General features: G+C 40.9%; 1 protein-coding gene and 2 non-coding genes across 3 annotated transcripts in view; 1 reads left to right on the top strand and 2 right to left on the bottom strand.

The window, feature by feature from the left end:
• The first annotated feature begins 2,141 nt into the window (after positions 1–2,141).
• Positions 2,142–20,504, top strand: part of LOC132690407 (uncharacterized) — a 45,866-nt gene continuing 27,503 nt past the window's right edge. The window contains exons 1-2 of the mRNA XM_060650811.3: positions 2,142–2,204; positions 10,506–10,572. Of these exons, the coding sequence (XP_060506794.2) occupies positions 10,514–10,572 (59 nt within the window). The 5' untranslated portion in view covers positions 2,142–2,204; positions 10,506–10,513. The remainder of the gene's footprint in view (positions 2,205–10,505; positions 10,573–20,504) is intronic.
• LOC132691397 (U6 spliceosomal RNA) lies at positions 7,101–7,207 on the bottom strand. The gene has a single exon (XR_009615745.1). It is a non-coding gene; the product is annotated as a U6 spliceosomal RNA (small nuclear RNA).
• LOC132691392 (small nucleolar RNA U3) lies at positions 16,625–16,833 on the bottom strand. Its single transcript, XR_009615741.1, has one exon. It is a non-coding gene; the product is annotated as a small nucleolar RNA U3 (small nucleolar RNA).

Genomic DNA, 20,504 nt, shown 5'->3' with positions numbered 1-20,504 from the left:
GTGCTCTTTCCTGTTGCTTTGACCTGTAGAACACAGCAAAATGATGCTGTGCTCAGTAAGCTAAGGCTATAAACAAATAAACGTTTGGTTTAGGGACTTCATTCAAACCTGTTTATCTGGACAGTTTGCAGGATGGGCTCTCGTATTGGGAAGGAATCCCATCAAGATTGTCCATTTGGGAAGTCAAGTTACTTATCAAACAGCAGTATACTTATTAAAACTTGCTTTAAGACCCTTGCTGTGCTATGCTCACTAATGCTAAAATTTACATCAAGACATATGCCCAATCCCAAACAATTCCTGTTTTTAAAAACAATTCAGGGGCACCTGGGTGGCTCAGTCGGTTAAGCATCTGACTTCAGCTCAGGTCATGATCTCAAGGTTCATGAGTTCAAGCCCTGTGTCGGGCTCTGTGCTAACAGTGCAGAGCCTGCCTGGGATTCTCTTTCCCTCTCTGTCTGCCCCTCTTCTGTTTTTGCATGCTCACATGCTCTCTCTCTCTCTCTCTCTCTCAAAATAAGTAAACTTTAAAAATAAAATAATTCAAATTTATAATTTATTTAGACCATAAATATCAAGGAAATGACATTTAACATTTCTTTAAAATTAAGAGGGTGTTTTTCATTAAAGCTATATTACTAAAGATGAAATTCTATAGCCTTTTAAACACAATCATTGATAGCCAATAAACTAAAGGAAATACAAATGTCCTTCTAAAATTTAATCTTTCCACCTGCTTTGTAACATCTTTCTTGCCTGTTAGGTCTCACAGACTCCCAATCAATTCTTGTCTTGAAAGACCTTCTTGAACTACTCAAGCCCAGACCCCAGCCCTATACATTTCCTTTCCATGTCTCTCCATTCTGACATACTATTAAGATTGTCATGGTAGCATTCTCCATTACTGCAGCAAATCTAACAAAGGTAGTTTTGCTTGGTCTTTCTGATTGTCTTTTTTTTTTTGTCAGTTTTCTGATTGTCTTTTTTTTTTTTTTTAGTTTATGTATTTATTTGGGGTGAGGGGCAGAGAGAGAGAGAGAGAGAGAGAGAGGGAGAGAGAGAGGAAGAGATTGAGGCTTGAATTCATGAACTGCAAGATCATGACCTGAGTGAGCCAAAGGACATTTAACCTACTGAGCCACTCTGGTGCTCTTTCTGGTTGTCTTTTTAGGAGCTGCCAGTCTACAAGGTAAGTATGGCTTTGTGAAACCTCAGTGTTAGTTTTATGGGTGGTGTGTGTGTGTGTGTGTGTGTGTGTGTGTGTGTGTAGGTATACTGGAAAGTGATGTAAAACATGTTGCACCTGTGGGTGGGGGTGACAAAGTTGGAAAGCCATTCATTTATTTTCATCTACTAGAATGTAAGCTAATGAGCACAGGAATTCTATCTTCTCTGCCTTATCCCCAGCGTTACTTTATTATTATTATTATTATTATTATTATTATTATTATTATTATTATTATTATTATTTTGAGGTGGAGGGGGAGGAAAAGGGAGAGAAACTCTTAAGCAGGCTCCTGGAGCCCATTACAAAGTCCTATCCCACCACCCTGGGATCGTGACGTAAACTGAGATCAAGAGTCAGGTGCTCAGACCGAGCCACCCAGGTGCCCCTATCCCCAATGTTTTGAGCAGTTTCTGGCACACACATAATTGTTAAGTGTAAGAATGAATAGGGGCTCCTGCGTGGCTCAGTTGGTCAAGCACCTGACTCTTGACTCTGGCTCATGTCATGATCTCATGATTCGTGGGTTGGAGCCCCGTGTCGGGCTCTGCACTGACTGTGAGGAGCATGCTGGAAAGTCTCTCTTTCTCTCTCTACCCCATCCCCCGTCCTCTTTCTCTCAAAATAAATAAATAGACTTAAAAAAAAACAAACAAACCAAGAATGAGTGAAAGAGCGACTTGTGATTGAAAACATGAAAGGCAAAGGGAAGGCGGGGGAGGGAGCGAACAGCAACAAGCGACAGGGAAGAGAAATAGTAAGGGGAAAAGAACAGTCTACAAGGCAGGGCGTGGGCCCGCGCCTCCCTGCCTAAAGGGGGCGCTGTGGGCCGCCTGTGCTGCCCAGGGCGGGCTGTGGTGGGCGGGGGGGGGGGGGCACTAGGGGCGGAGCTGCGGGCGCGCAGGGCAACGTGGGAGTGGAGAGGCTGGAGGCAAGGAACGCGGGAGGTTTCCTGAGGGAGCTGTGGAAGTACGCCTCGGTAAGTGTCCCGCCAAGGGCAGGGAGGCCTCGCGCCACCTCACTGCAGTCCCTATGCCCCTTACTATCTCCTGGATTCCGGGAGGCTGAGGCGGGCTGGTGCCTGGGAACCTGTGTTCCCCCTCCTTGGGGGCCTCAGTTTCCCCACTTGAGAAGTGGGCAGGTGGGCTGGACGCATTGCCTTACAATCAACCGGGAAGCTACAGCAACCTCTCCTGCCTCCTTTACAGCCTCCCTGTCCATCCTCCTGCCTTCCCGCCTTGGCGTGTCCTCATCACGAGCAGGTCGGAGCTCTCTGGATCAGCCTTCCCCTAGCCTCCCTTTACCTTCTTGGGAAAACTTGCTCATCTGCTGTGGCTGGCTCCAGTTCATGCTTTTCCTCCGCTGTTTACTCTTGCAGCCGATTTGGTGATTGCACCAGGCTTCTAGAGTTAGACCTGCGTGTGAATCTGGGTGGACCACTGATGAGCTGTGTGACCCTGGGCAAGTTACCTTACCTCTCTGTGCCCCCATTTTCTCATCCCCAAAATGGGATAATAACAGAACCTACCGTAAATGAGTTAATGTGAAGGTTTAGAGCAGATATATTTTCCTGTTGCGACATTTCCAAAGTGCCTCCGCTTCTCAGCCTGTTACCTCGCAATTGTAGTTTTGCTTCAGTGATAACCTACTCGACTGCTTAATGTTTGATTAATAAATTATTCCCAGGAGGACAGGACAGTGCTCTTGCCTGCTCACCCTGTGTGGAGGAGCCTGAAGCCAGGACTGGCTAGGCTGGGCGTACAGGGGTGATCCAGATGGCTGTGCCCTCAGTCTGAAAGAGGCATTTGAACAAGTATGGCTAGGTTGGGTCTTATTTGGGGAGTTCAGCGTCTGGGCAATATCAGTTAAGGTCAATATTACTCTTCAAAGAAGGGTGCTTGCCTGGCTCATTGGGAGGAACATGTGACTCTTGATCTTGGGGGTCCTGGTGTAGAGATTACTTAAATATATACACTTAAAAAAATACTACTCTTGAAGGAATTGAATCTTGAAAGCTGCAAACTGAAATTTGTGGGTTTTGTTTTGTTTTGTTTTGTTTTTGGTCATCTTTGTATTCCAGCTTTGTCCCAGTCCCGGGAGCAGTGAAGTGAGGGCCACGTGGCTACCTCCTGTTTCGCGATGTAAATGCCTCTGTCGTGGCTCTGCCATAGTGGAAGAGCGAGAGCAGACAGGAGGCTACCTGCAGTTCAGTGTTGGCTTTCTAATTCTGCGCTTATTTAAGTGTTGAGAATGCGCTGGAATCCCCAGCTCCTCCATTTGGGTGGGTGACCACTAGCTTCTAGGGTGAGGTTTTATTTTGCCAGTTCCCATGACACGTGGACTTGTGGGGTGACCCTGCTCCCAAGCTTGTGGTGGAAGAATTTATGCCTTCCTTACACATTTGTAAATTGACAACTAGAGTATTTTTTTTTTATTATACTTATAAAGAGTTGCAAAAGATATCATTACCATCCTATCCTGTGGTTTTCATATGCATGTTTTCATCCTATTTTGAGTAAAATCTAGGAGGTGTAGATTTCACTCGGGTTATGGAAATTATATGGCAGAGCACCTATCTGGCCAAATTGGGCCTCACTGTCCAACCCAGAAGAATGACTTCACTTTTTATTTTATTTTATTATTTTTAAAGAATTTACTTTTAAGTTAATAAAATCTCTACGACCTAACATGGGGCTTGAACTTACAACCCCAAGATCAAGAGTTGTGTGCTCTCCCAACTGAGCCAGCCAGGTGTCCCCTGACTTTACTTTTTAAAAACAGCTCCTTGAGGTATATATAATTGACATACCACATAATTGACTCATTTTAAATTTAATGATTTTTTGTAGAATTACATGATACTGTTAAGGTCAGGCATCGGGCAGGGTAAAGATGAGTCAGAAGCTAAAAAATTTTAGCAGTCAAAGGCTTTATTGGGAACTAAGGTCTCGGGCGAGGTTCCGTGACCCAGGGACAGAGAGAGAGAGAGGAGTCAGGGAAGTCGCGCCTGGGTGGGGTGGGGTGGGTTTTTTAAGCTGCAGCGGTTCCGGGTTTAGGTCCGGGTGGGCCTTTTTAGGTCCGGGTGGGCCTTTTTCGCGCCAGGTCGTGCTGTCGCGCGGTGATTGGTTGACCTTCCATTCGTTCTGGCGCCACTTGGGGCTTTTCCCTTGGGTTGCGCTGGCAAGATGGCCGTCCCCTCCACTGTGGTTCCAGGGACATCCTGACAGATACCATTACCATAGCCCATTTTAGAGCATTTCTGTGACACCAGAAAGATGCTTCCCGTTCTGCCCCAGGCAACCAGTGATCTTTCTGTTTCTATGAATTTATATTATCTAGATATTTCATATAAATGGAATCAATAGTTGTTGGTTTGGCAGCTCGTTGGGAGCTTCTGCGTGTAATCTGAAACCGGCAGAGGACAGAGAGCAACGTTTCTGAAGAAAGAGGGAAGCCGCTGCAGATTGGTAGGTGGTAGGTATAGCACGAGTAGATCTCCACACCCACCCACCGAATCTTAAACGTTTATATCGAGATTTGACCTGCGTTCAGTAATGTGTACCGTCCAGATGGTCTTAGTACCACATCGCTATCTCAAGGCTCTGTCTTCGGGCAGTCTCCGGGAGTGTGAAAGGCAAGCGGGAGGCATGGTCCAAGGATGGGGGAGGGAGTAAGGAGCCTCCGGTTGCTGCGATCTGCTCACAGGTCAGCCGGTGGTCATGTCCTCTCAATGACCTCCTCCACCATTAAGATGTTAGCCTTTTGTGACTGGCTTTCATTTCAGTGTGCTGGTTTTTTTTTTTTTAATGTCTATTTAGGGGCGCCTGGGTGGCTCAGTCGGTTGAGCGTCCGACTTCGGCTCAGGTCATGATCTCGCAGCTCGTGAGTCTGAGCCCCAAGTCGGGCTCTGTGCTGACAGCTCGGAGCCTGGAGCCTGCTTCGGATTCTGTGTCTCCCTCTCTCTCTCTCTGCCCCTCCCCCACTCGCACTCTGTCTCTCTCTCCCTCTCTCCCTCAAGAATAAACAAACATTTTTTTAATGTTTGTTTATTTTTGAGGGAGACAGACACAGAATGCGAGCTGCGAGGTCATGACCTGAGCCGAAGTCGGACGCTCAACCGACTGAGCCACCCAGGCGCCCCTAGCATACTATTTTTGAGATTCATCCGTTTTGTGGTGTATATCAGTACTTAATTCCTTTTTATCACTGAATAGTATTTGATGGTATGGATGTACGACTTTTTTTACTTTTTCCTGTTCACCAGGGATGGACATTTGAATTGTTTTCATCTTTTGGCTATTGTGAATAATGCTTCTATGAACATTCGCACACAAGTCTTTGTGTGGACATAGGTTTCACTTTTCTTGGGTGGATGAGTTGAATTGCTGTTTATGTTTACCTTTTTTAAGAACCTGCCAAACTGCTTTCCAAAGTGGTCGTACCATTTTATATTCCTACCAGCAATATATGAGGGTTCCAGCTTTTTCACATCCTCACCCATACTTGTCCTTTTGATTATACCCGTCCTGCTAAATGGGAAGTGCTATCTCACTGTGGTTTAAAAAAACAAACAATACAGCCAACGGTCAGTGGTGCCATAATAGTGTTGTATGTTGACAGAGGGTAGCTGCACTTGTGGTGAGCACAGCATAATGTATAGGCTTGTTGAGTCACTCACTATTCACTATGTGGTGCACCCGAAGCTAGTGAAACATTGTATGTCAACTATACTTGAATTTTAAAAAATTGTGGTAAAATACACGTGACAGATTTGCCATCTTAACCATTTTTGAGTGTACAGTTCAGTGGTATTATGTATATTCACCTTCTTGTGCAACCAGTCTCCAGAACTTTTTTATCTTGCTAAACCAATACTCCTTGCCCATTAAACAACAACTGTCTATTCTCCCTCTTCCTAACCTCCGGCAAGCACCGTTGTCCTTTCCTTTTCTATATATTTGACTATTCTAGACACCCCATGTAAGTGGAATCATATAGTACTTGCTCTTTTGTGTCTGGCTTATTTCATCTAGCATAATGTCCTCAAGATTCATCCCTGTTGTAGCACGTCAGAATCTCCATCCTTTTTAAGGCTGGTTAATATTCCGCTGTATGGACATACCACATTTTGTTTATTCGTTCTTCCATGATGGACCCTTGGGTTTAGCTCTTGTGTGTGAACTGTGCTGCCATGAACATGGGTATACAAATGTCTCTTGAGACCTTGCTTTCAATTAATTTTGGTGTATACCCAGAAGTGGAATTACTGAATGACCTGGTAATTCTATTTTTAATTTTTTGAGGAACTGCCATTTTGTTTTGTATAGGGGCTGCACCATTTTACATGCCCACCAACAGTACACAAGGGTTCCAATTTCTCCACACCTTCACCAACATTTATTATTATTATTTATTTTAATTTTTACATTTTATTTATTTTTGATAGAGCACAAGTGAGTGAGGGGCAGAGAGAGATGGAGACACAGAATCTGAAGCAGGCTCCAGGCTCCGAGCTGTCAGCACAGAGCCTGATGCGGGGCTCCAACTCAAAAACCGTGAGATCATGACCTGAGCTGAAGTCGGATGCCTAACCGACTGAGCCACCCAGGCACACCTGTTTTGTTTTGTTTTGTTTTGTTTTTTGATAGAGGCCCTTATGGGTATGATATCATTGTGGTTTTGATTTGCACTTTCCTTATGACTGATGATGTTGAAGACTTTTTCATGTGGTTTGTGCTGTGCGTACATCTTCTTTGAAGAAATGTCTACTCAAATCCTTTGCCCATTTTATTTATTTATGTAGTTAGTTTCTTTCTTTTTTTTAATATATGAAATTTATTGTCAAATTGGTTTCCATACAACACCCAGTGCTCATAAAAATAAGGAACGCTTCACGAATTTGCGTGTCATCCTTGCGCAGAGGCCATGCTCATCTTCTCTGTATCGTTCCAATTTTAGTATATGTGCTGCCGAAGCGAGCACCCTTTGCCCATTTTAAAATTGGGTTATTTTTCTTTTTATTATTGAATTGTAAGAGCTCCTTGTATGTACTAAATGTGAGCTCTTTATTAGATGCAAGAGTTTCTTTAAAACACTTTTTTAAATGTTTTTTTCTTTTTGAGAGAGAGAGAGAGAGAGAGAGAACAGGGGAGGGGAAGAGAGAAAGGGAGACAGAGGATCTAAGACGGGCTCTGTGCTGACAGCAGATAGCCCAACGCGGGGCTTGAGCTCATAAACGTTGAGATCATGACCTGAGCCGAAGTCAGAGGATTAACCAGCTGAGCCACCCAGACACCCTTATCGGATATGAGATTTGTAAATATGTTTTTAATGGTGTCTTTTCACAAATTTTACAATTTTTATAAAATCCAGCTTATCAATTTTTTTTTCTTTTTTTTTTAGGTAGACTCCACATCCAGTGTGAGGCTTGAACTCACAACCCTGAGATCAAGAGTCACATGCTCTACTGACTGAGCCAGCCAGGCACTCCTAACTTTTTTATGCTTGTGCTTTTAGTGCCATATCTAAGAAATCTTTCTCTAACCCAAGGTTGTGAATATTTACTCCTATGTTTTCTTCCAAGAGTTTTATACTTTTGGCTCTTTCATTTAGGTCTGTGATCCATTTTTAGTTGATTACTGGCTATGGTGTAATCAAACATTTTAGGGTCCATCCCTGTGTTGAACATTCCACTCTTCTAGGATGGACAATACTTAGAACTATGCTGGGAACTGGATGAAATAAGGCTCTGTTTCCTTTAGTGTCTCTTGTTGAAATTCTTTGCATTGTTCTGACTTCTCCATTTACCTTAATCTCATTCTGAAGTTTTCACACTGGGGTGATGCACTGGATCAAAGGAGATTCTGGGTGGTGAGTAATTGGTCCTTCTTTTGTGCAGTGCATAGGGTGATTGAGCAAGAGGGGGGAAGGAAGTCATAGGCATTTTCTCAGCCTGCTAGATCAAGTATATGTGGGAAAGAGCTCTGACGGAAGCAGAGGGCCTGAAATTGTCTTCAGAGTATCCATCATGCTCAAAGTCATGATCCCCACGGAAGGTCTTCCTATCCCCAGGTCCATGTACCCAATTTGAAGACTGCTACTTAAGATTCATATGAAGTGTTGGCAACGTTGGAGAGAAATTGAAACCCTCATGTATTGCTGCTGAAAATTTAAAATGGTATAGCATATGTGGCAAGCAGTCTGGCAGTTCCTTAAAAAGTTAAACGTAATTACCATATCATTCAGCAATTCCACTCCTAAGTGTATACCCAAGGGAACTGAGTACATGTTCACCGAAAACTGTTACACAAATGTTCCTAGCAGCATTGTTCATAATAGCCAAAAAGTGGAAACAACTCAAATGACCATCAGGTGGTGAATGAATGGACATCTGGTATATCCACACACTGGAATATTATTCACCCGTAAAAAGGAACAAATACTGAAGCATCCCACAACATTCCAAAGTATGCTAAATGAAAGAAGCCAGACACAAAAGAGGACATTCCATTTATATAAAATGTCTGATATACAATTCCAAAGAGACTGAAAGTACATTAGTGATTGTCAGAGGTGGGGAGGAGGGGAGCACAGAGAGTGACTATTGGAATTTGGGGGAGGGGGCCAGTGATGAAAATGTTCTGGAATTACTTTGTGAATGTACTAAAAAAAACACATAATGTACAATTTACCTTTATTTAAAAATTAAAAAAAATGTTCTTTAATGTTATTTTTGAGAGGGAGAGAGAGATAGAGCCAGTGTGAATGGGGGAGGGGCAGAGAGAGAGGGAGACATAGAATCTGAAGCAGGCTCCAGGTTCTGAGCTATCAGCACAGATCCCAACAAGGGGCTCGAACCCACAAACTGCGAGATCATGACCTGAGTGGAAGTCAGATATTTAGCTGACTGAGCCACCTAGGCACCCCTAAAATTTACCTTTACAAGGGTGAATTTTAGTGGTGCCTAGGTGGCTCAGTGTGTTAAGCATCCAACTCATACTTTTGGCTCAGGTCATGATCTCATGAACGTGAGATGGAGCCCTGTGTGGGGCTCTGCACTCAGTGTGGACCTGACTTATTAGATATTCTCTCTCTCTCTCTCTCTCTCTCTCTCTCTCTCTCTCCCTCTCTCCCACTCCCTTTGCACCTCCCTTGCTCGCACAAGTGCATGCAGACTCTTTCTGTCTCTCAAAAAAAAGGGGGGGATTTTATCGTGTATGAATTATATCACTTAAAATAATGGAAAAATTCCTTATTTTGGTGCCGCTCCTTCCTCTTTATTTTAATGCTTTACTGGTTCTCCCTTTTAGTCATAGACATCTCAGCATCTTTTTGGAGGTAGACAAATGCACAAATCAATTTGTTAAGGAAAAGGAAGCCATCCTTGCTGGCCCCAGATTTGGCCTTGGACAGTGTGTTTTGGCTTTGCCATGTCTCCTTACCAAGCAGCACGTGGTTCTAAAGGAAGAGGGGACACCAAAGTGGAACTGAAATCAGTGAAATAAAATTCATATGTGTTTGTTTGTTTCATTACACATTGCCACCGTGAATTTTAGTTCATACTTACCAATGGGGTTCTTGAGCAAATGGCCCAAGAACAAAGAATTCTTGAGACATCTTTGGTGCAAAAAGGTGATTTTATTAAAGTACGGGGACAGGACCCGTGGGCAGAAAGAGCTGCACTGGCGTTGTGAAGAGTGACTGGGTATATACTTCTAAGTTAGTGAGGGTTAGGGAGAATGTAAGTCTCTAAGGAATTTGAAAATAAGCCTTTCAAGACCTTTAGGGGCGCTCTTAAGATAAGGTTAAGCTACTGTTAAGATAAGGTTACTTTTAGTCTTTAATAAAACAAAAACATCAAGGAAGTAAGGCAGCCATGAGTTGCTTGGCAGCAAGGTCATGCTCTGTGTGTTTCAGGTGTCAGTGGGCTGCAAGCTATAAGGAGATTTAATTTAAGCTACATTTCTCTTGCCTTTGTTTCCCTCATCACTTACCTGTTTCCCTTTTTTCCAACCCATGAGGCTTTCTGCCAGTGCTTCCTGCATCATCTCTAGATTTTGCGTTGACTTAGACATTTTCTTTAGCAGAGAAATAGAGTTGGGAGGGCATCTCAGGGTTGTGATTAGCTGGTCTTCATTGTTGTGTTTGCTTGAAAATTGGTGTGATGGGATTGCAGGGTGGGGGTTAGAGGCAAGCATTGCTGCTTGTATAAGTTTCACAGTGCTAGTGATACTGTGCGAATGGTTTTCTAATTTATTCCTAAAACAATTTATCTTTCTAGGACTTAAGATGTCTTCAGTGGCCAGGCGTCGCAGAAGACAATATGGAACATCTTCAGTAGCTAAAAGGTAAAGTGAAATATTCTTAAAATATGTGTATTGGTCTTTAGATGTTCTCAGAGTAAAATAGCAAAATTATAGGAAGACATAATCCAGATATGAAGGTTTAATTTTGGTGATTGTTGTTGATTTTACTTTAAATTTTTTTTTTAACGTTTTTTATTTATTTTTGAGACAGGGAGAGACAGAGCATGAACAGGGGAGGGTCAGAGAGAGGGAGACACAGAATCTGAAACAGGCTCCAGGCTCTGAGCTGTCAGCACAGAGCCCAATGTGGGGCTCGAACTCACGGACTGCGAGATCATGATCTGAGCCGAAGTCGGCCGCTTAACCGACTGAGCCACCCAGGCGCCCCAACTTTAATTTTAGTTTATATAATTTAAAAAATGACGTTCTTTTAAATCTTCTAGTAGCAATTTACTTCTAGTAATTTAGTAGTAATCTAGTAGTAATTACTACTTCTAGTAGTAATTTTTTTTTCCAGCTTTTAATTTTGGAATATAGACTCCTTGGAAGTACAGTAAATTTGTTTCTAAATATTCAGACAACACTGAAATGCAAAACACAAAGAAGTGCAAATTTTGTATGGTTTTCTATGGGGTTGGTGCCCCAACCCTGAGCATTTGCCACTCACTATATGTTCTTTAGGCTTTTTGTTATAATGTTAGAAAAATCTGTAAACAAGCTAACCTCTTGATTTAAAAAAATTTTTTTTTAACGTTTATTCATTTTTTTGAGAGAGAGAGAGAGAGAGAGTGAGTGAGGCAGGGGCAGAGAGAGAGGGAGACACAGAATCTAAAGCAGGCTCCAGGCTCTGAGCTGTCAGCACAGAGCCCGATGCGGGGCTCAACCCACGAACCACGAGATCGTGACCTGGCTGAAGTTGGATGCTCAACCTACTGAGCCACCCAAGCACCCCCAACCTCTCAATTTTTAAATATTTGAGGGTAGTTTGCAAACTTCATTGTATACTCAACATTTTATCTCTGTAATCACCAAAACAGATACCATCAAATCTTTGTACTTTTTTTCCCCCTGCACTGTTATTTTTATACGTTACTTATAAGTTATATTATATATATATATATATTCCACGTATATATATATATCATAAAAATTACCATTTTAACCATTTTTTAGATTATAGTTTAGTAGTACTATGTTCACATAGTTGTGCAACCATCATTAGCATTCATCTCCAGAACTTTTTCATTGTCCCAGACTGAATCTCTGTCCCTGTGAAACACTTACTCCCCACTTCCCCTCCCCCTAGCCTGATCAGAATGTCCTTTTTAAAAAATTTATACCATCTCAGCCATTTTTAAGTATAAAATTCAATAGTGCTAAGTATATGTGCATTGCCAGAACTTCTTCATCCTACAGAATTTAAACAGTACCTTTTATTTTTTTTATTTTTAAAAAATGTATGTATGTATGCATGTATTTTAGAGAGAGAGAGAGCGAGAGCATGCATGCAAACAGGGGAAGGGCAGAGAGATAGGGAGAGAGAGAATCCCAAACAGGCTCCAGGCCCAGTAAGGAGCTTGTGTTGGGGCTCAATCCTACCACTGTGAGATCATGACCTGAGCCAAAATCAAGATTCAGACACTCAATCAACTGAGCCACCCAGGCGCCTCTACCCCAGCCTTAAATAACCATCATTCTTGCTATTTCCAGAAATTTGACTACTCTGGTGTTGAGTCCTACCCAACCTATTGATGGTGATGCTCTCAGCTAGGAATGCCTGAGGCAGTTGCCTGGGCCTGTCTTAACCGCAGTGAGCCCCACTGATATTTCCCCCACAGGGGCCAGTGATGTGACTGGACTAATCCTTATGGTTCTTATGACTGCAGGATGCACTTCAAAAATAATTAGGGAATTTGAGGAACAGAATTTATTACTCACAAGTCTTGGAGGGTACATGGTACAAGTGAGGTTGCAATTAGAGAGAGGGATAGAGAGGGGAGCTGGGGCTATGATTTTATTAAAGTCCAAGGGTGGAATGTCTGGCGATTTGTGGGGTCACTCATTATTGGCTAATTTGAAACACAAGAGCAGAAATTAGGGCATGGGAAAGTGGAAGCAGGGTCACTCAAGCGGTCAGTTATCTAAGTCACCCAGGACTTTCTGTAAGGGGAACTAAATGGGTGTGGGTGACCTGGTTCCTAATCTGATTGTTTTACCTAGTGGCTGTGTCATATACCTGGCAATGTGTTTATTCAAGATGGCTATCTTTTAAAATGGGTACCTTGGCAATCAGAAGTTTAATGTCAGACATTTACTCTACATTTAGTTACCTCATATAAGTGAAATCATACAATATTTGTACTTTTGGGACCGACTTATTTCACTTAGTATAAGGTCCTCAAGATTCATCCATGTTGTAGCATATGACAGGATTTCCTTCCTTTTAAAGCAGCGTGATATTCCACTGTATGTGTGAGGGTTAATTTTGTATATTAACTTGGCTGGATCATGGGGTGCCCAGATATTTGGTCAAACATTATTCTGGATACTTCTGTGAGTGTGATATTGGATGAGATTAACATTTAAATTGGTGGGCTCTGAATAAGGAGCCCTCCAAAATGTGAATGGCCTCATCCAATAAGTTAAAGGCCTGATAGAATAAAGAAGATCCACCTTCTTTAGCAATTGAGAATTCTCCAAAAGACTGCCTTTGGACTTCATTTACCACATCACCTCTTGCTGGTTCTTCAGCACACTGCCTTCAGACTCAAACTGGAACACTGGCCCTCTTGGGTCTCTACCCTGCCAGTCTGTCCTGCAGATTTTAGATGTGCCAGCCGCTGTAGTCAAATGAACTAATTCTTTATGATAAATCTCTAGGTATACATCCTATTGGTTGTGTTTTTCTGGAGAACTAACAAATATGGTATGTTAAGTTCTCCATTCTTCCACTGATGGACATTTGGATTGCTTCCACTTCTTGCTAATTATGAATAATGCTGCAATGCACATGAATGTGCAAATATCTCTTAGAGAGATACTGCAGTTCTTTTGGATATATACTCAGAAGTGGGATTTCTGGATCATATGGTAGTTCTAATTTTAATTTTTTGAAGAGCTGCCAGACTATTTTCCTATTAGCTCTTGCACCATTTCATAATCCCGCCAACAGTACACAAAGGTTCCAACTGCTCCACAACCTCGCTAATACTTGTTTCTGTTTTTTTGATAGTAGCCATCTTAAAGGATATGAAGTGATATCGTGTGTGTGTGTGTGTGTGTGTGTGTGTGTGTGTGTGTGTGTGTGTAAGCTCTAGGCCCAATGTGGGGCTTGAACTCACAACCCGGAGATAAAGATTCACATGTTCTACTGAACTATCCAGACAGGCGCACCTGATTGTGGTTTTGATTTGCATTTCTTTGATGATTAGTGAAATTGAGTGTCTTTTCAGGTGCTGATTGCCTATTTGTATATATTGTTGGAGAAATGTCTATTCAGGTCCTTTGCCCATTTTTGGATTGGGTTATTTGTTTTTTGTTGTTGGGTTGTAGGATTTCTTTATATATTCAGCATATAAATCCCTTATTGGATATATGATTTGTAGATATTTTCCTCCATTTTGTGTGTTGCCTTTTCACCCTGTTTGCACAAGTTTTTTTTATTTGCACAAGTTTTTTTTATTTTGGTATAATCTAATTTATCTATTTTTTTCTTTTGTCATCCTTGCTTTTAGTATCACATCCAAGAAATCATTGCCAAATCCAGTGACATAAAGCTTTCCCTCTGAGAGTTTTATAGCTTCAGGTCTTATATTTAAATCTTTGATCCACTTTGGGGCATCTGGGTGGCTCAGTCGGTTAAGCCTCTGACTCTTGGTTTCAGCTCAGGTTATGATCTCACGGTTCCTGAGTTTGAGTCCCACATTGGGCTCCATGCTGATAGTGTGGAGCCTGCTTGGGATTCTTTCTCTCCCTCTCTTTTTGCCTTCCCCTTCTCGCTCTCTCTGTCTCTCTCTCAAAAATAAGTAAATAAACTTAAAACAAATTTTTAAAAAATGAATAAATCTTTGATGCACTTTGAGTTAATTTTTGTATATGGTGTAAGATCAAAGGGTCCAACTTCATTCTCTTGTATATGGATGCTAGTTTTCCCAGCACAATTTGTTGAAAAGACTGTCCTTTTCCCATTGAATGGTCTTAGCACTTTCTAAAAATTATCTAAGCCTTACATGTGAGGGTATATTACTAGGCTTTCTGTTCTGTTCTTTTGGTCTACATGTCTATTTCTATGCCAGTATCACATTGTTGTTTTTTTTTTTTAATTTTTTTTTTAACGTTTATTTATTTTTGAGACAGAGAGAGACAGGGAGACACAGAATCTGAAACAGGCTCCAGGCTCTGAGCTGTCGGCACAGAGCCCGACGCGGGGCTTGAACTCAAGGACCGCGAGATCGTGACCTGAGCCGAAGTCGGACGCTTAACCGACCAAGCCACCCAGGCGCCCCAGTATCACATTGTTTTTATTATAGTGCTTTGTAATAAGTTTTGAAATCAGGAAGTGTGAAACTTCCAAGTTGGTTCAAGATTATTTTGGTTGTTTTGGGTCCCCTGGAATTCCATATGAATTTTAGGATGGAATTTTCATCTATAAAAAGTCATTGGGATTTTGGTAGGAATTGCTTTGAATCTGTAGATTGCTTCAGGTAGTATTGACATCTTAATAATACTAAATATTCCAATAAATTAACATGGGATATCTTTCCTATTGGTGTCTTCTTTAATTTCTTTCAAAAATACTTCATAGTTTTCAGTGTACAAGTCTTTTACCTCCTTGTTGAAGTTTATTCCTAAGTAGCCTATTCTTTTTGTTGATATTGTAAATGGAATTGTTCTCTTAATTTCCTCTCATATTGTTAATGTTAGTATATAGAATTGCAACTAGTTTTTGCAAGCTGATTTTGTGTCTTGGAATTTAGCTTAATTTATTAGTTCTCACAGGAGAGATCATTACCTAAGTTGAAATCAAGAGTCAGACGCTCAACTGACTGAACCACCTAGGCACCCCTTCTAACAGGTTTTTTAAGTTATTTTTGGTGCAATCTCTATAGGGTTTTCCCTACATATATAACATCATTCCATTAACGGAAATAATTTTACTTCTTCTTTTCCTATTTGGGTGCCTTTTATTTCTTTCTCTTGCTTAATTGTTGTGACTAGGACTTGCAGTCTTATACTGGGAAGAGATGGTGAGAGTGGACCTCTTTGTCTTGTTCCTGACCTTAGAGGGAAAGCCTGCAATCTTACCATTAAACATATTAGCTTTGGTCTCTTTCTATATAGCCTTTATTATGTTGAGGTTGTTTTCTTGTATTCCTAGTTTGTAGAGTGGTTTCTTTGTTTTTAATTATGAAAGAGTGTTGAATTTTGTCAAAATGCTTTCTTCATCAGTTGAGACGATCATGTGAATTTTTCCTTCATCCTGTTAGTGCAGAGTATCACACTGATAGATTTTCATATGTTGAACCATCCTTGCATTGAGGTTATGGTGTATAATCATTTTATTTATTAAAAAAAATTTTTTTAATGTTTATTTTTGAGAGAGAGAGAGAGACAGACAGACAGACAGACAGAATGTGAGCAGGGGAGGGGCAGAGAGAGAGAGACACAGAATCTGAAGCAGGCTCCAGGCTCTGAGCTGTCAGCACAGAGCCCGACACGGGGCTCGAACTCATGAGCTGTGAGATCATGACTTGAGCTGAAGTCGGACACTTAACCGACTGAGCCACCCAGGTGCCCCAGTGTATAATCATTTTAATGTTCTGTATATAATCATTTTAATCCTGCTTGTTAATATTTTTTTGAAGATTTTTCCATCAGTGTTTATAAAGGACATTGATTTACAGTTGTAGTGTCTTTATCTGGTTTTGGTATCAGGGTAATGCTGGCTTTATAGAATGAGTGAGAAATTGTTCCCTGCTCTTCAATTTTTTGGAAGAGTTTGAGAAAGATCTGTGTTAATTCTTTAAAGCTTTGGTGGAATTCACTGGTGAAGCCCTCTGGTTTTGGGCTCTTCTTTATGGGAGTTTTTTGTTTGTTTGTTTTTGTTTTCTCCCTCTTGCTCTCCCAAAGGAAGAGAAGAATGATCATCAACAGCAAAAGACAGCTGCAGAAGCAACACCCAGAGCCACCTTCATCCTCAGGAGAGAATGCTATACCTCCTTCTCATGGTTTTGGGTACTCTACACATTCAGAGAAACTTCTGTAGTAACAAATTCTAGGAGTGATCCCTGAAAGTATAGTCTTTTGTGGAGGTTTTAAATTAATGATTCAATCTTCTTACTCATTACATGTCTTTTCAGATTTTTTATTTGTTCATGATTCAGTCTTGGTAGGTTGTGCGTTTCTAGGAATTTGTCCAATTTTTCTAGGTTATCCATTTGTGGTATATAATTGCTCATAGTGCTCTCTTATAATCCTTTTTTTTTTTTTTTTTTTTAAATGTAAAACTGGTAGTAGTGTCCTCTCTTTTATATCTGATTTTAGTTATTTATGTTCTTTCTTTTTTGTCTTTTAGCTAAAGGCTTATTAATTTTGTTGATCTTTTCAAAGAACCAACTCTTGGTTTTATTGATTTTTTTTTTTCCACAATTGTTTTTCTAGTCTTTATTTTATTTATCTCTGATCTAATCTTTATTATTTCCTTCCTCCTAGCTTTGGGTTATTTGTTCTTTTTTCTAGTTCCTTTTTTTTTTAATGTTTATTTTGAGAGACAGAGAGAGACAGAGAGAGAGAGAGACAGAGAGAGAGAGAGAGAGAGAGAGAGAGAGAGAGAGAATTCCAAGCAGACTCCACGCTGGGAGCCCAGAACCTGATATGGGGCTCAAACTCACGAACCATAAGATCATGACCTGATCTGAAATCAAGAGTGGGATACTAACTGACTGAGCCACCTAGGTGCCCCTTCTTTTTCTAGTTCTTAAGTGGTAAAGTTAGGTTGTTGATTTGAGATCTTTTTAAATTAAATGTTTACAGCTCTCCTTTTTTCTCTTAGCATTACTTTCACTGCATTTCAGAAGTTTTCATCTTCATTTGTCTCAGGTATTTTCTGATTTTCACTGTAGTTTCTTTGACCCTTTGGTGTTTAAAAGGGGGGGGGAATTTCCCCATTTTTATGGATTTTTCAGTTTTTCTTTCTTTCTTTCTTTAATTTTTTTCTTAACATTTATTTTTGAGAGACAGAGACAGAGAACAAGCAGGGGAGGAACAGAGAGAGAGGGAGACACAGAATCCGAAGCAGGCTCCAGACTCTGAGCTGTCAGCACAGAGCACCACGCGGGGCTCGAACTCACAAACGGTGAGATCATGACCTGAGCCGGAGTCAGTTGCTTAACCGACTGAGCCACCCAGGTGTCCCTGATCTCCATGTTTTTAAATTTATTAAGACTTGTTTTGTGACCTAACATGGTATATCCTTAAGAATATTCAACGTGTACTTGAAAAATGCATATTCTGCTATTGTTGGGTTGAGTGTTCTATAGTGGTTGATGCCTCTTAATTCTTAAATCTATATGTTCCCTCATCTTTTTTTTTTTTCTAATATTTTGTTGTTATTGAAGAAGCAGGTGCTTTGTTTTCTAGGGTTTTCCACAGGCTATGCCAGTTGCCTCTTATGGTGTCATTTAACTTGTCTTTCTGCCTCTTGTATTTCCTATAAATTATAGGCAGATATAGATGTGTGACAGGATTCAGGTTCTTTTTTGGCAACATAATTCCATAGGTGATATACACTTCTATTGAAAAGAACCTAATGCTTAGTTGTCCTATATATGTTGTTAGCAACCATTGATTTAAAAAAAAATTTTTTTTTTAACTTTTAAAGTTCATTTTATTTATTTTGAGAGAGAAAGAGAGCACAATCAAGGAAAGGGTAGAGAGAGGGGGAGAGAGAGAATCCCAGGCAGGCTCCATACTGTCAGTGCAGAGCCCAACGTGGGGCTTGAACTCATGAACTGAGAGATTGTGACCCGAGCCGAAACCAAGAGTCAGGCACTCAACTGACCGAGCCATGCAGGCACCCCAGCAACCATTGATTTTTATCTGTGTCCATTCATTTACTGGTTGTTGCAGGATGTTTGATAATTTATTATTTGATTATTCTCTCATTATTTATTAGGTGGACTACTTATATAATACCCCCTTATAAACAGTTTGGTTATTCTCAGATATGGTTCCAATTGGAAAGAAAAATCATTCATCTTTAGAGTCCCTTTTAATTAAAAAAATTTTTTAATGTTTATTTTTGAGAGAGAGAAAGGGACATAATGCAAATGGAAGAGGGGCAGATAGAGGGAGATACAGTATCCCAAGCAGGCTCCAGCCTCTGAGCTGTCAGCACAGAGCCCAATGCTGGGCTCGAACTCACAAACCGTGTACCACAAGATCGTGACCTGAGCTACAGTCGGATGTTTAACCGACTGAGCCACCCAGGTGCCCCTTTATAGTCCCTTTTAAAAGGAAAATGCACAACATTAAATGTATATATTATTGTAAGAAGGTTCCCTAATTTCAGATATGAAAAAGTGCAAGTTTTACATTTGAGAAAAATACAGTAGTGGTGGTCATAATTGACCTTGAGTAGCCAAGAAACAGACAAATGATGAAAAACTATTTCAGTTATTAAAGAAGGACAGGATGGGTCTAGTACATTTTATTTACAAAGGCTTATTGGAAAAAGCTTAAAGTGGGGGTGTCTGAGTGGCTCAGTTGGTTAAGTGTCCAACTTTGGCTCAGGTCATAATCTCACGGTTTGTGAGTTGGAGCCCCCCCCATTGGGCTCCATGCTGATGGTGTGGAGCCTATTTGGGATTTCTTTTCCTCTCCCTCTCTCTGCCCTTACCCCATGTGTGTACGTTCTCTCTCTTTCTCTCTCTCTCTCTCTATCAAAATAAACTTTAAAAAGAAAAAGCTTAAAGTGAAATCTTTGACACTATGTGTGTATGTGAACTATCTTATATGTTACCTGTATGATATGTAAGATATCTTACATATCTAACATGTAATATGTTTTGTTTATTGGTAATATATCAATATATTGGGATTTACATGGAATATACAGAAGAGTAAAAGCACTAGAAGTAATTTTTCCATGTTTATGCAGCATATTCTAAGGAAGAGAGACACATGATCTGGCAGATATGAATGCATTGCTGGGGAGGTACATTCCAGAAGTGACTGGTATGTAGTGAAGAGAGTATTTGACTGAGGGTCAGGATATTGGAGTTAAGTGCTGCCTACTGTTGACCTTGTTACGTTGAGTTTTGTCAGCATGTGTTGAATGAATGGATAAACCACCCTCTTTGCTTCCTTAGCATTAGTTTACTTCCCTATAAAATACAGAGGTCTCTGTCTACTCTACTGAGTGTAGCCGGTACAGATGGCATAGTGGATATAAAGATTGTACTGTTCTGTGCAGGTGTTGTATTGGTGGCGGGGGGGGGGTGGGGGGAGTCAAATGTTCTATGGTGGAAGAAGTCAAATGTTCTAGGTTCTAGATTGGATGTCTGACTCCTTATTACATGTTAGCCAAACAGTCTTTGGATTTCCATTTTAGTTTTTTGGTTACTTGTTATCAGGAGTGAGGGAGGTCTAAGTGTTCCGGTCACTGAAAGATACGTTGAAAATTAATGAATTGGTCCTTGGACTTGGAAATTGGGATCTGTGGGTTGGATTGTTGTGAACTTGTTTCCTGGACCTGATCACACCTGTGTGATTTGGGAGACTATCTGGCTTCTGAACCTGCAAAGCTGAAGACCTATGCCGACCTTTACCAAAGTCAAGATTACCTCATGGGGCCTTTTAGCTAACCTGGGCTTTACTGCCAACCATCTGAAAACTGTTGCGATTAGATTTTTCCTGGGGAAGTCCTGGAAAAGTTACAAAATCAGAAGTTATAAAATCAGAAATTGCTTATGAAG

This window comes from Panthera onca, chromosome E2 (genome assembly GCF_046562875.1).
Source record: "Panthera onca isolate mPanOnc1 chromosome E2, mPanOnc1 haplotype 2, whole genome shotgun sequence".
NCBI classification, from domain to species: Eukaryota; Metazoa; Chordata; class Mammalia; order Carnivora; family Felidae; genus Panthera; species Panthera onca.
The sequence above is the reverse complement of the archived record's forward strand: the minus strand, read 5'-3'. Positions and strand labels throughout refer to the sequence as shown.